This window comes from Carcharhinus amblyrhynchos, chromosome 30, assembly GCF_965287045.1.
Source record: "Carcharhinus amblyrhynchos chromosome 30, sCarAmb.v2.hapA, whole genome shotgun sequence".
In the NCBI taxonomy this organism is placed as follows: domain Eukaryota; kingdom Metazoa; phylum Chordata; class Chondrichthyes; order Carcharhiniformes; family Carcharhinidae; genus Carcharhinus; species Carcharhinus amblyrhynchos.
Window position 1 is genome coordinate 25,604,535 of NC_137353.1, and position 12,847 is coordinate 25,617,381.

At 45.7% G+C, this 12,847-nt stretch overlaps 2 protein-coding genes across 5 annotated transcripts in view; one reads left to right on the forward strand and one right to left on the reverse strand.

The window, feature by feature from the left end:
* Positions 1 to 1,436: 1,436 nt before the first annotated feature.
* The window catches only part of LOC145360297 (rho guanine nucleotide exchange factor 10-like protein), a 200,192-nt gene continuing 188,781 nt past the window's right edge, over positions 1,437 to 12,847 (reverse strand). For 2 of the 4 annotated variants that reach the window (XM_080215447.1, XM_080215446.1), the window contains exons 22-24: positions 8,099 to 8,270; positions 3,628 to 3,750; positions 1,442 to 2,761 (exon numbers count right to left, since the gene is read on the reverse strand). In XM_080215447.1, the coding sequence (XP_080071573.1) occupies positions 2,238 to 2,761; positions 3,628 to 3,750; positions 8,099 to 8,270 (819 nt within the window). In that variant the 3' untranslated portion in view covers positions 1,442 to 2,237. Of the gene's footprint in view, positions 2,762 to 3,627; positions 3,751 to 8,098; positions 8,271 to 12,847 lie in introns of all 4 variants that reach the window. The other 2 variants (XM_080215444.1, XM_080215445.1) reach the window with 2 other exon arrangements.
* On the forward strand, positions 11,439 to 11,602 carry LOC145360298 (large ribosomal subunit protein eL39-like). The gene has a single exon (XM_080215448.1). The coding sequence runs from the start codon at positions 11,447 to 11,449 to the stop codon at positions 11,600 to 11,602; it is 156 nt and encodes a 51-aa protein (XP_080071574.1). The 5' UTR covers positions 11,439 to 11,446.

Genomic DNA, 12,847 nt, shown 5'->3' on the forward strand with positions numbered 1-12,847 from the left:
TAAACGCCTGCAGTTACACAGTTCGAAGACCAGACCGAGGATTCCCAAATTATAAATTACCACGCAACATTGTTAGTTTGCTGCTGCCCACCCACCCCCCACCTTCCTTAAGAGTTCACAACTATTTCCAGCAACAAGGACTAATATTTTTACACTATAAATACAAATATTTCTCCCATCAGGTTCCAGTTCAAAGGCTACACATTTCTCTATGTCAAAGGGCAGGAGGTTGTACAGAATTACCATGCTGTATACGTTGGCCATTCATAAGGGGAAGGCAAAGAAAGTCATGAGATTCCCTTCTATTTGAAAAGGGAATCCTCCTCATTTTCTTGCCCAAGTTTTTGTTCTTAAAACGATGCACTTTCCCTGACAGTCGAGTAACCCTTGATTTTGGGAAGTTAAATCCAACGTTAAATCTAATATTAGGCAGTACCCGGTATTGGAAAGGTGGTCAGAATTTTCTGCCCAGTGCATTTTTAGTCATAGCCATGATAGTGTAAGGATATTCTGAAAGGATACCACATACATTCACCAGAGGGTAAGAGCAAGGGGAAGTCCCAGCCTTCAGATGCTTAAGTATGTCCCAACATAGGTTGGTGGGGGGGGGGGGGGGGGTGTCTACTCTCAATAGGCAAAAACGTGTTACTATAATACTTTGTAATCACACCAATAACAGGAGTACAAAAGTCATAATTCAAATCCAGGAGGTATAGGATTTAGCAGATTATGTACAACTAGAAAAGAGAGGATGAAGTATGATATTCCAAAAATGTGGCTGTCAGCACCCCACGTGCCAATTGAGATGAGGATCATCAGCACCAGTCTTTAGAACAGTTTTTACAGGAATTAAATATACACACAAGTAGTTGAAACATAATTGCTGAGTTATCAAGCTCACAAGTTGCATCCAAAGAGAACTTTATTTTCACAAAAACCCAAGTTTAAAGTTTGTTTATTAGTGTCACAAGTAGGCTTACTCGTCAATACTGCAATGAAGTTATTGTGAAAATCCCCGCGTTGCCACACTCTGGCGCCTGTTCAGCTACACTGAGGGAGAATTTAGCACGGCCAATGCACCTAACCAGCACGTCTTGTGGGAGGAAACCGGAGCACCCCAGGAAACCCATGCAGACACAGGGAGAACGTGCAAACTCCACACAGATGGTGACCCAAGGTCTGGAATCGAAGCCGGGTCCCTGGTGCTGAGAGGCAGCAGTGCTAACCACCATGCTGCCCATTGCTTCCAATTATTCTTTCCCCTGCACGGCTGATGAAGCTGACCAGTCCCATCCACTTATTCACCAGGTAGAATGCAATAGTAGCCTGGGAAGCTGGACTTCAGCAATCTAGCTGCGCGAGTGCGAGTGCGAGTGCGAGTGCGAGTGCGAGTGCGAGTGCGAGTGCGAGTGCGAGTGCGAGTGCGAGTGCGAGTGCGAGTGCGAGTGCGAGTGCGAGTGCGAGTGCGAGTGCGAGTGCGAGTGCGAGTGCGAGTGCGAGTGCGAGTGCGAGTGCGAGTGCGAGTGCGAGTGCGAGTGCGAGTGCGAGTGCGAGTGCGAGTGCGAGTGCATGCCAGGGTTCAGCTTTGGTGCTCTCCAGGTTCAAACAAAGCCTAAAAAACATTCAACGTCTAAGTTCCCGTATGAAGAGTGGCCACGTGGGCACAATGTCAAAAGGCTACCAGCGCCCATGGAATCATTACCCCAGCATGAGTCTGTGAGGGATCAGGTGGGAAAGGCATGAGGGTGTAACAGTAGGAGAAAAAAGGTGATCTGGGAATGACTTCAAAGTTCCTCTCCCTTCCCAAAACAGCAAGCACAGGCTAGACAAGCTTGTGATTTAGGGGTGAGAAAGAGAAGGGAATGACAAAAGAGGAAGGGAGCAAGGAAAGGTAAACCTATTGCACAAGATAGCCTCCCTTCCACCTTTCTGTGCACCGCACCATTCACCAACATGATAGAAAGGTGTTGCAGTTAACAGCCCTCTGTGTAAGAGTTTCAAATGTGAATGGAGTCAACGAACTCTCAGAATGGTGGAAAATGCTTTGAAATCTTTACACTAACCACTTGAGATGTACAACCTCCAAACCACTGAACATAATAACCCTGTCTGTAAAGCGGAATTTCTTTTTTAAAACTCTTTAAGCGTCGCAGACAATTGAACATGGTGCAATCTTATAACGGAGTGTACTTCTGACAGACACTGTACCAATGCAGATCTGTAACAAAGTCAAAACCCTACAAAGTCAGTGGTATCTGCCAAATCAGCAACGTGTTCTCATTCCTGTTGTGTATTGTCGGCTTGAAGTCCCTGCTAAAATTCTGGTAGCCCCTGCCTCCAGAGGCAATGGCAACTGAGCTGATCTTCTCCTTCCTGACAACCTCACGGGCTGAAGACCTGCTTCGAACCCACACGTCCGGGTCGTCTACTATCTCGTAGATGGAACCGTCCTCAATGCTGTGCTCCAGGGAACTCTCGATGGCCTGACCCTCGCTGTTGTGTGCCGACAGTAATTGACCAGGCAAGTGAGAGGTGGAGCGCAGGTTGTAACGCAGTGAAATCCCTTGCTTCTTATCCAGGTGGTCGTGCTGGTCGTGAAGGGATTCCTGGGAGGAGGAATCCTCTTTGTTGTTCCCTTCTGAATATTCGGGCATGTCCTCAGTGGACTCGCTTTTCAGTAATTCCAGGTCCAGAGAGCCAATGGTGGGAATCAGAAACTCCACAGGCCCACAGTGCGCATTGAGCGAGATAATTCCCTTTCCTACACAGGAGAGAGGGGAAGAGTTCAGTGATTGGGAACGCTTCTGAAAACAGAGTCTCATCCATTGCACAACTCTGTGTCACCACTTTAATGTGAACCAGGGGTGCTATGAATGAGAAAAGTCAGTTCATGTAATGATGATAAAAAAGGGATTTTTGTTGTAAAACCATCAACATCATCAAGCAAGGGTTCAATTCATCAACATGCTTCTTCTGCACTACCCTGTCAATCAATATGATGTGGATTAGTTGCTTCCTCCGCACTGCCCTAATAAGCAGTTTGAGGTTTGAGAAGTGGTCAAAGAATAGTTAATCTCCCTGTAAACTGCTCAGCTACAGCATCCCCCCCCATCCCATCACCCCACCCCCACAAGCTCCTGGTCCCCCCACCCTCTGCTCCCCCTCACCCCAGCTCAGCCAGCCCCCACTCCCTCACCCTAGCTCAGCACCCCCCAACTCCTTCACCCCACCTCAGCTGCCCCCCCCCAACCCCAGTCCCTCACCCTAGTTCAGCTGCAACCCCCCAGCTCAGCCACAGGCCTGGGCCCCTCCCCAGCTCAAAATAGCTCCTTCTATCACACATACAAAACACTTGCATTCCTTGGAAATTGTCGATGTTTTTGAACCAGTTTGGCACTGACTAGTAATAAATTATGCTAATTAAATTATGCATAATATTGGATTCATATCTACATGTTCCACTATACACCTTCATTCACTATATCACAAGCTACTCTCTCTCTACCTGGTATTTGAGTAACCATGTCAACCCCTTTGTTCTTTCTAAAACTCAACAAAATCCTTCACCTATGAAGGAAACTACAAAAACCTGTGGTTATTAAATGGAGTGGGAAAAAGAATCTTTACCTGTTACTTTTGGAATTCCTTCAAGTTTTGGAACTGGTAGAGTAATCAAAATGCCTTGATTGGTCCCAACCCACAGCATCCCTTGGCAAACCAGCAGACACGTCACCAAAATATTCCTTTGTCCTTAATGAGGGAGAGGGAAAGAGAAATAGGTCATCGTACAGAAGCCCAGATGATTTTGAAGTCCAGAAGCAATCATTTATTCTTCATATTCAAACAGATATTACTGAACAAAGAACACCCTCGAGACATTTCTTCTTCCCTTTATCTATAATGGCTAACACCACAAATGATAGGATTCACTAATGGAAGGCTGATTATTCAGATCATGAGTTTGGTCAGCATTGACAGAGCCCCTCTGCTCATTGGAACAAACGTGGGCCCTTTCCACATTTGGGAGCAAATCTTCCTGTTCCTACCATGGAAATCGGAGCAGGCGAGGAGCAGCCCAGGGAAAAGGTCTGGTGAGCTTGGACCAGATTTTTTTCAATTTCGCTCTCTGTCTTTCCCACTAAAAGTTTTAAAGTTTATTTATTAGTGTCACATGTAGGCTTACGTTAACACTGCAATGAAGTGAATGTGAAAATCCCCTAGTTGCCACACGCCAGCACATGTTCGGGTACACAGAGGGAGAATTTTAGCACGGCTGATGCACCTAACCAGCACATCTTTCAGACTGTGGGAGGAAACTGGGGCACCCGGAGGAAACTCACGCAGACACAGGGACAAATGTGCAGACTCCACACAGACAGTGACCCAAGCTGGGAATCGAACCCGGTTGCTGGTGCTGAGAGACAGCAGTGCTAACCACTGTGCCACCCCACTCAGCTTTGCAAACCAGTGGAGAGATTACAGTAAGTGCAGAGCCAAGAGCAAAATGTACAGAATATTGTTTTTGAATTTACTTCATGGATTGGTTACTCACTAGGCAATCCATCAGCCTCTGTATTTCTAAACAAATCTATGACATTTAGCCTTTCCAGTATAAACGTGTACATTTATTCAGGTACTGTCTGACATTGCACGCTACAAATGATATAACTATCCATGTTTGAGGAGTAAGGATTAATCGGTGTTGATATAGAATTAGTTCAATTACTACCTCCTGGTTTCTGATTGACTTTTGCAGGCATTTTCCAGCCACTCCCCAGTCAATGATCACAATGACAAGATGTGAACAGACTGGGATGGACCACATATGCCAATACGCTGACACACGGTGGTCTCTGCTGGGGACCCAGGATCGATATACAGGCAGTCACACAAGGCTGGAAGAGTTTGTACAGCCTTCCTGTGTCTGCATGGGTTTCCTCCGGGTGCTCCAGTTTCTTCCCACAATCCGAAGATGCGTAGGTTAGGTGTTTTGGCTATGGTGAATGTGCGGGGTTATGGGGTTAGGGCAGGTGAGTGGGCTTCGGTAAGATGCTCTTTCGGAGAGTCAGTGCAGACTTGAAGCAGCCTCTTTCTGCACTGTATGGATTATGTCGCACACCTTCAGAAAACATCTCATTTCCTCACATTTCTACAGGATGTGGATGTTGCTGACTAGGCCAGCGTTTATTGCCTATCCCCAGGTACCCCTTGAGAAGATGGTGGTGAGCTGTCTTCTTGAACAGCTGCAGTCTGAGGTGTAGGTACACCCATAGTGCTGTTAGGGAGGGAGCTCCAGGATTTTGACCGGGATTCTCTTTCAGTGAGTGAGTGCAGGCTCGATGGGGCAGACGGCCTCCTTCTGCACTGTAGGAATTCTACGTGCATTTTGCCAGCTCCATGTTGATTTTGGTATTTGCTTCACTCTGATTTATTTGTGATGTGTTTGTAACATACAGATCAAAGGTCAAAATGGTGTACAATGGTGGCCAATATGTGGTAGCACTCATACAGGAATGGTGGGTATAACGTCACAAAAGTATGTGATTGTGTGTATGGACGAGAGAACATGAGTGCTTTTACAATGACCAGAAAAACTTCAGCGGGAAAGCTATGGATCAAATATTTCCAACATTTATTTTCATCTGAGCTTTCCAACATCCAGAGCAACGTTGCGCAGTGCCAATTTTGTGATGGGACTTGTGCAACTTAATGCTCGGTCACGGCTGACTAAACTTAGGCTAGGCAGCTCGAAAGGGACTAAACCCTTCTGACCCACAAGCTTCCATCCCCAAATCACACAAATCTCGTCTAGAAATTAGACGTGCACAATACTCCAAAACAAAAGAATTGCTGTTAAATTTTATGATGTCGATATAAAAACCATCCAAACCTATTTGAATTTTCTTCATGCGCTGCTTTAAGGACGTCTCAGTTCTACCACCCCCCCCCCCCCCCCCCCCACCCCCACCAAGTGCTGGGGCTTCGAGTTTGACCTCTCCACCCCCTCAGGTGGGGTGGGGTCAGGTCCCACCGTCCCATTCCTAAACACCCAGCTCACCCACAGTTCTCATGATCCGGTTTAGTGAATAATTGGGAGAATCGCTCTAATTCCAAGCAGCTTTCCTGATTTGGGTTAATTTAGCATTCTGCAGCAGGAACCGTTTAAAGCGATTCATACACCAAAACAAAATACTATGATGATGGGGCAGGAAAGAGAAAACAGGGAACATTAAAATTAAATATTGCTTCACATCAAACGTTCAGGCGACAAGATTGTAAATATTTTCAATTTGTATGATTACTGCAACATAAACTGGATAGATTTACTCGTATTCATAATAATATCCTGGGACCCAAAGACAGCCCATCTTCCCTTTACACAAAAAGATCCCATGGCATGATTTTGACCAACAGCAAGGGCTTTCTCCCAGGCACCCCAGCCAATATCTAACCCTTTACCAACATCACTAAACAAACAAGCTGTCTGGTCATTATCTCTGATTTTTTTTATTCATTCATGGGACATGGGCACTTATTGGCTGGCCAGCATTTATTGCCCATCCCTAGTTGTCCTTTGAGGGCAGCTGAGAGTCAACAACACTGTTGTGGCTTTGGTGTCACAGGTAGGCCAGACCAGGTAAGGATGGCAGATTTCAACAAAGACCAAAGAAACTTACAGCACAGGAACAGGCCCTTCGGCCCTCCAAGCCCACACTGATCGTGCTGCCCGACTTAACTAAAATCCCCTCCCATTCCAGGGACCATATCCGTCTATTCCCATCCTATTCATGTACATGTCAAAATGCTCCTTAAAAGTCTCTACTGTATCCGCTTCCACTACCTCCCCCCAGCAACGAGTTCCAGACACCCAGTACTCTAAAAAATCTGCCTCGTACATCTCCTTTAAACATTGCCCCTCGCACCTTAAACCTATGCCTCCTACTAACTGACTCTTCTACCCTGGAAAAAGCTTAAATCCATGCCTCTCAATCTTGTAGACTTTTATCAGGTCTCCCCTCAACCTCCGTCATTCTAGTGAAAACAAACCAAGTTTCTCCAATCTCTCCTCATAGCTAATGCCCTCCATACCAGGCAACGTCCTGGTAAATCTTTTCCGTACCCTCTCCAAAGCCTCCACATCCTTCTGGAAGAGTGGCGACCAGAACTGAACACTCTATTCCAAGTGTGGCCTAACTAAGGTTCTATACATTCCTTCCATATTAGTGAACCAAATGGGTTTTCCAACAATTAGCAATGGTTTGTTACATCGTTATCAGCTCATATGCTGGGAAGCAAGGTTCGAATCTCGACACAGCAGGTGGTGGAATTTAGTTTTTAAAAAATCTGGAATTAAGATTCTCTTGATGACCATGAAACCATTGTCGATTGTCAAAAAAACCCCATCTGACTCACTAATGTCCTTTAGGGAAGGAAATCTTCCACCCTTAGCTTATCTGGCCTACAAGTGACTCCAGAGTCACAGCAATGTGCCCTCCAAGGACAACTAGGGATGGGCAATAAATGCTGACCCAACCAGCAATGCCCATGACCCATGAATGAACAAAACAAAAAGTAGAATTTTAATTCCAGATTTACTTTTGAATTCAAATTCCACCACCTGTTACCATGGTGGGATTCGAACCCAGTCCCCAGAACATTAGCTGAGTTTCTGGGTTAATACTCTATTGACAATACCACTAGGCCATGGTTAGAATTGTTCTTCAGATTGGTCAGCATGTTTCCTACATTACCAACGAGGGTACACAAAATGCTTAGGGATATCCTAAGATTCCTATTCAAAGGCACTGATGTGTCTGACTAGCCATGATCGTATTAAATGGCAGAGCAAGCTCAAGGGGCTGAACGGCCTACTCCTGTTCCTATGATGTGGAAGGCACTATATATAAATCAGTCTTTTGTTCTTTCAATATTTGAAGCTAGGGATTTATTTCCTGGGATCCTAGACTTACCACAAGTTGGCGCAGTTGGTACAATTCCTATGAGTCCCCCTCAAAGGTGAGACTGGCACTGTCGTTTCTGATGGTAAAACACTTTGATCACAGGGCAAACAAGCCGCAGGTTCTCTGACGCATCTTACCTGGAGTGAAGAAGGTGCTGCGTGGAACGACATTGATTTCTTGCAGATGTTCCAGAGTTTCGGTGTGAAATAATCGAATGGAGGAGCCCGCAGAGAAGGCCATCCACACCCCACCACCAGCTTTCATCATATGAGTCACGTCAACCTCACTGTCAGGGTGGGCATCAAAACACTGCCGGATACCAGGGAGGGAAAGAGCAGTTTCACTTGATAAAGAAACACCATGACGTTTGCTTGCAAAGCAGTGCCAAGCCAAATCATTGTTAATTGTTTTGAAAACTGAAAATTGGAAAGGACTCCCTACTGCTATTAGACAAGAGCATTTCTTCTGATATGTTGCACTCAACTCTGGGCATATTTTTAAAAAAGGAAATGGACCATCTGATTCCAGACACCTTAATCTGCTGGGAGGGTCAAAATCTCCTGTCTGATTTACCCACTGACTGGGTGGCACAACTGTTAGCACTGCTGCCTCACAGCGCTAGGGACCCAGGTTCAATTCCAGCCTCGGGTCACTGTGTGTGGAGTCTGCACATTCTCCGTGTCAGCGTAGGTTTCCTCTGAGTGATCCAGTTTCCTCTCTCAGTCCAAAAATGTATGGCTTCGATTGATTGGCTGTGCTAAATTGCCCCTTAGTGTTAGGGGATTAGAAGGGTAAATACGTGGGGTTATGGGGATAGGGCCTGGGTAGTTTTGTGGCCAGTGCAGACTCGATGGGCCAAATGGCCTTCTTATGCACTGTAGGGATTCTATGACATCCTGCATCAAACATTCATTCCAACGGTTTTAACCTGCTCTCCTGAGCAGGCGAGATGGTCATCTGCCAAAAACGAGTGGGATCCTTTGCAAAACATGCAGTTAAGACTGCCTTTGGCAATTGGGGCCCCAGTTGCTACTTTAATCATGGGTCTTGTCAGGAAATGATGTGGAGATGCCAGTGTTGGACTGGGGTAAACAGAGTAAGAAGTCTCACAACACTAGGTTAAAGTCACCTGACGAAGTAACAGCATTTCTGAAAGCTTGTGGCATTTACTATCAAATAAACCTGTTGGACTTTACCTGGTGTTGAGACTTCTTACTATCTTGTCAGGAAAGCCATTGCGGTTTTCCACAGACCAGCTTGGTGGGCAGAAGTGTTGGGTACAAAGGAGGTAGGTTTTGAAATTTTATCTTAAAGCTTTCCTGTGGGGGGACTAAAAGTAGCACACATCTGCCCCCCTCGGATAGGAATTGTAGGCCTCCGTTTGGTCCCCATCAGCCGCTCCTCGCAGTCCGCCAATCCTCTCTTGGCCGCTGGCTAGCTGCCGTGTCACATCCATTTTGGGCAGGCAACTGATGGACAACTGCGGAGATGAGACGCGGCAGGTTAAGCTAACTGGACTTCAATGTGGGGAGTGTTGGGATTGTTTAGTTTCTGCCCCATTGGGGCCTCCTGGGGTGACAGCACCAGCATCGAGAAATCCTATCTTAGAAGCAGCACAAACCAGCAAAAGCTATTTGTACTTTTGTCCCTTCACCCGGTCCCGACTGTACAGCTGAGTGGCACTTTTCCCCTTTCCAAAGCCATCAAGCTGATTGCTTTGGGAGTGAGTGTGCCAACCCTAAGGCAGTTTTGTACTGTGGGTCTTTGCCCACTAGGGATTAGATTCAGGCAGCCTGAACATATCATTTGTAGTGACTTCACAAACAGTACAGAGAAGAACACTAACTCAGCATCAGTCTAGACCGAATTTAAATCCGAGTGGCGAAAGGCCAGGGTACAGACAGACGTCACACCAGCCGAATTCTGCTCGGTGAAACAGCCACACGGGGCATAATCTAAGAGGCAGCCACGTCGAGAAAACAATCGTGCAAATAAAGATGGCGGCCCCATTGGCTTCCTCCAGACTGAACCAACCAACACTGGCATAAGCACTCAATACAACTCAGCAAGCTAAACAAAAAAAGTACACACTCCCAAGTTCCTGACAGAGGGAAACGGAAAACCTTCCCAATTGCTGAAAGGGTAGATTGTCCCAAAGTCTTTATTAATAGGGGGTACTGTGAATGATATGAGTTAGCTCTACTCTGCAACAGCAAACTGTGAGCTGATTAACATACCCCGGGGATTTAATCAGATCTCTCTTTCGCTCCAACATAAAACCCATTCAGACTCTCACAGCACGGTCTATCCAAGCAGGGAGACTGGCCATCAACAACAACATAAATGAGCAACATGTCCGTGTACTTCTGAAGGAATATGGGCTTTACAGTAATTGGGAGCAACGTCTTATGGATGTAGCGTTTATAATTTAAAAAGGAAATCAATGAGAATAATTGCTGAATGTTGAGCAAACTCAACAGCAGAGTGGAGATTCCCCAATGTATTATTGAGCAGTACACTTCAGGAAGGTTCTAGGATAAATGTCCCAGATGCGTCGCGCTATTTCCTTTCAGTCAAGATACCGAAAGAGTGCGATAAATCAACATTAGCAGGCCCGGCTTGGGAAACCTTCCAACCACTTTTTCTGCTTCGTATTGCTAACCAGCAGAAAATATTCAGAGTGATCAGGTTTGGCCAGGTTGCGATGCCCTTCACAGCTGAATAGTGACACTCTCGGCTCACGTGGCGAATGCAATGTTCGCATTCATTTCAACAGGACTAGAACACAAAAGCAGGGACGTACTGCTGAGGGTTTTTAAGGTTCTGGTCAGGCCACATTTGGAGAACTGAGCAATTTTACAGCCCCATATCTAGGCACTGGCCCTGGTGAGGGTCCAGAGGAGGTTCACAAGAATGATCCCAGGAAGGGAAAGTTGACATATGAGGAACATTTGACATCCGAGTTTTTACCCAATGGAGTTTAGAAGGATGAGGGAGGATCTTATTGAGACTTACAGAATACTGAATGGCCTAGATAGAAGTGGGGAAGATGTTTCTATTGATAGGAAAGACTAGGAACCAAGGGCACAACCTCAGGCTAAAGGGATGACTGCTTAGAATCAAGATTGAGGAGGAATTTCTTCAGACAGAGGGTGGTGAATCTATGGAATTCATTACCACAGAAGGCCATGGAGGACAGGTTATTGAGTGTATTTAAGATATAGATAGATAGGTTCTTGATTGATAAGGGAATCAAAAGTTATGGGGAAAAGACAGGGAGAATGGGGGCTGAGAAGCTCATCAGCTTCTCAGTGAATGGTGGAGCAAATTTGATGGGCCGAATGGCCTAATTCTGCTCTTGTATCTAATGTTCTCTCTGCACAAGGATGGAACTACACTCCAGTATACATCCGTGCCTGCACTAGTCAAGAGGGGAGTGAAACAGGAAAAAAGCATGTGGAAGGAGCTGGAGTGGATGTGCAGCCATGCCATTCCACAAAACCTTCAGGATCAAGCGATTCCTCACTAAGAAGGTGAAGCAGAACCGGCCGATTCCACAGTGGATCCGCATGAAAACCAGCAACAAGATCAGGTACAACTCCAAGAGGACACACTGGAGAAGGGCAAAGCTGGGCCTGTAAAGGGATACACCATCACTGGAACACTACCAGCCACAGCCTCTCTCCTGCTCTCTTGCCCCTGCAGGGGAGAGTAATGGAAGCCTGGATCTCAGCAGAAGTTGGATGGAGAAAATTTGTTTTGGTTTCATGTTTTCTAGTGAGAAAAAAAATGGGAGATATTAAAAATAATACGCTTAGGATTTGCAGCACATGCTTGTCAAATTCAGCTGAATCTGAGGAGATCCATTTTGTGCTCCTTTTAAAAAAAAATGTGCGGAGGAAGGAAAAGCCTAGTCAGCCTTGCAAGCCGAACTAATGTTTCTGGTTCACTGCTGACAGATGCTTCGGAAAATACAGAACATTCAGTCCCTGTCAAGAGTATTCCAACAGACTAGCTGTGATGGAGATTTCTATTCTGTGTGCCCTGTTGTCATGGTCGATCCAACAAACATCTCTCACTCGCGCACACACACACACACACACACACACACACACACACACACACACACACACACACACACACACACACACACACACACACACGTGTAAAGGGCTCTCGAATTTCAGTCTCAATGTAACACCAGACTACCTCAGCCCAAGATGGAAACAAAAACAGGCAAAAGAACAGAAATCAAACATTAATTTCTGATTCATCAACTCATCACATACAATCAGATAATTTGATGTTTTTGGATGAATGACTAAAATGCCTTTAACAACAGTATTTGAGAGTTAACACATTAAAAACGAGAGTTGATGTGCATTTGCCATATCAGTGGGTGCCAGCCTTCACTCAGTGGTGGCACACTCACCTCTGTGCCAACTTAGTTTAATTTATTTATTAGTGTCACTTCAATGCAGTCTGAATGTAAGTTATTGTGAAAATCCCCGAGTCGCCACACTCCACCACCTGTTTGGGTACACTGAGGGAGAATTTAGCATGGTCAATACACCAAACCAGCACATCTTTGGGACTGTGAGGGAACCAAAGCACCAGGAGGAAACCCCCGCAGACAAGTAAAATTAGAGAATTTACAGCACAGAAATGGACCATTTGGCCCATCCACTCAATGATGTGGAGATACCAGCTTTGGTTTGGGATGGGCACAATAAGGAGTCTCAGAACACCAGGTTAAAGCCCAATGGATTAATTTGGAATCACAAGCTGCATGACGAAAGAGCAGCACTCTGAAAGCTCGTGATTCTAAATAAATCTGTTGAACTTTAACTTGGTGTTGTGAGACTTCTTACTGCGTCCACTCACTG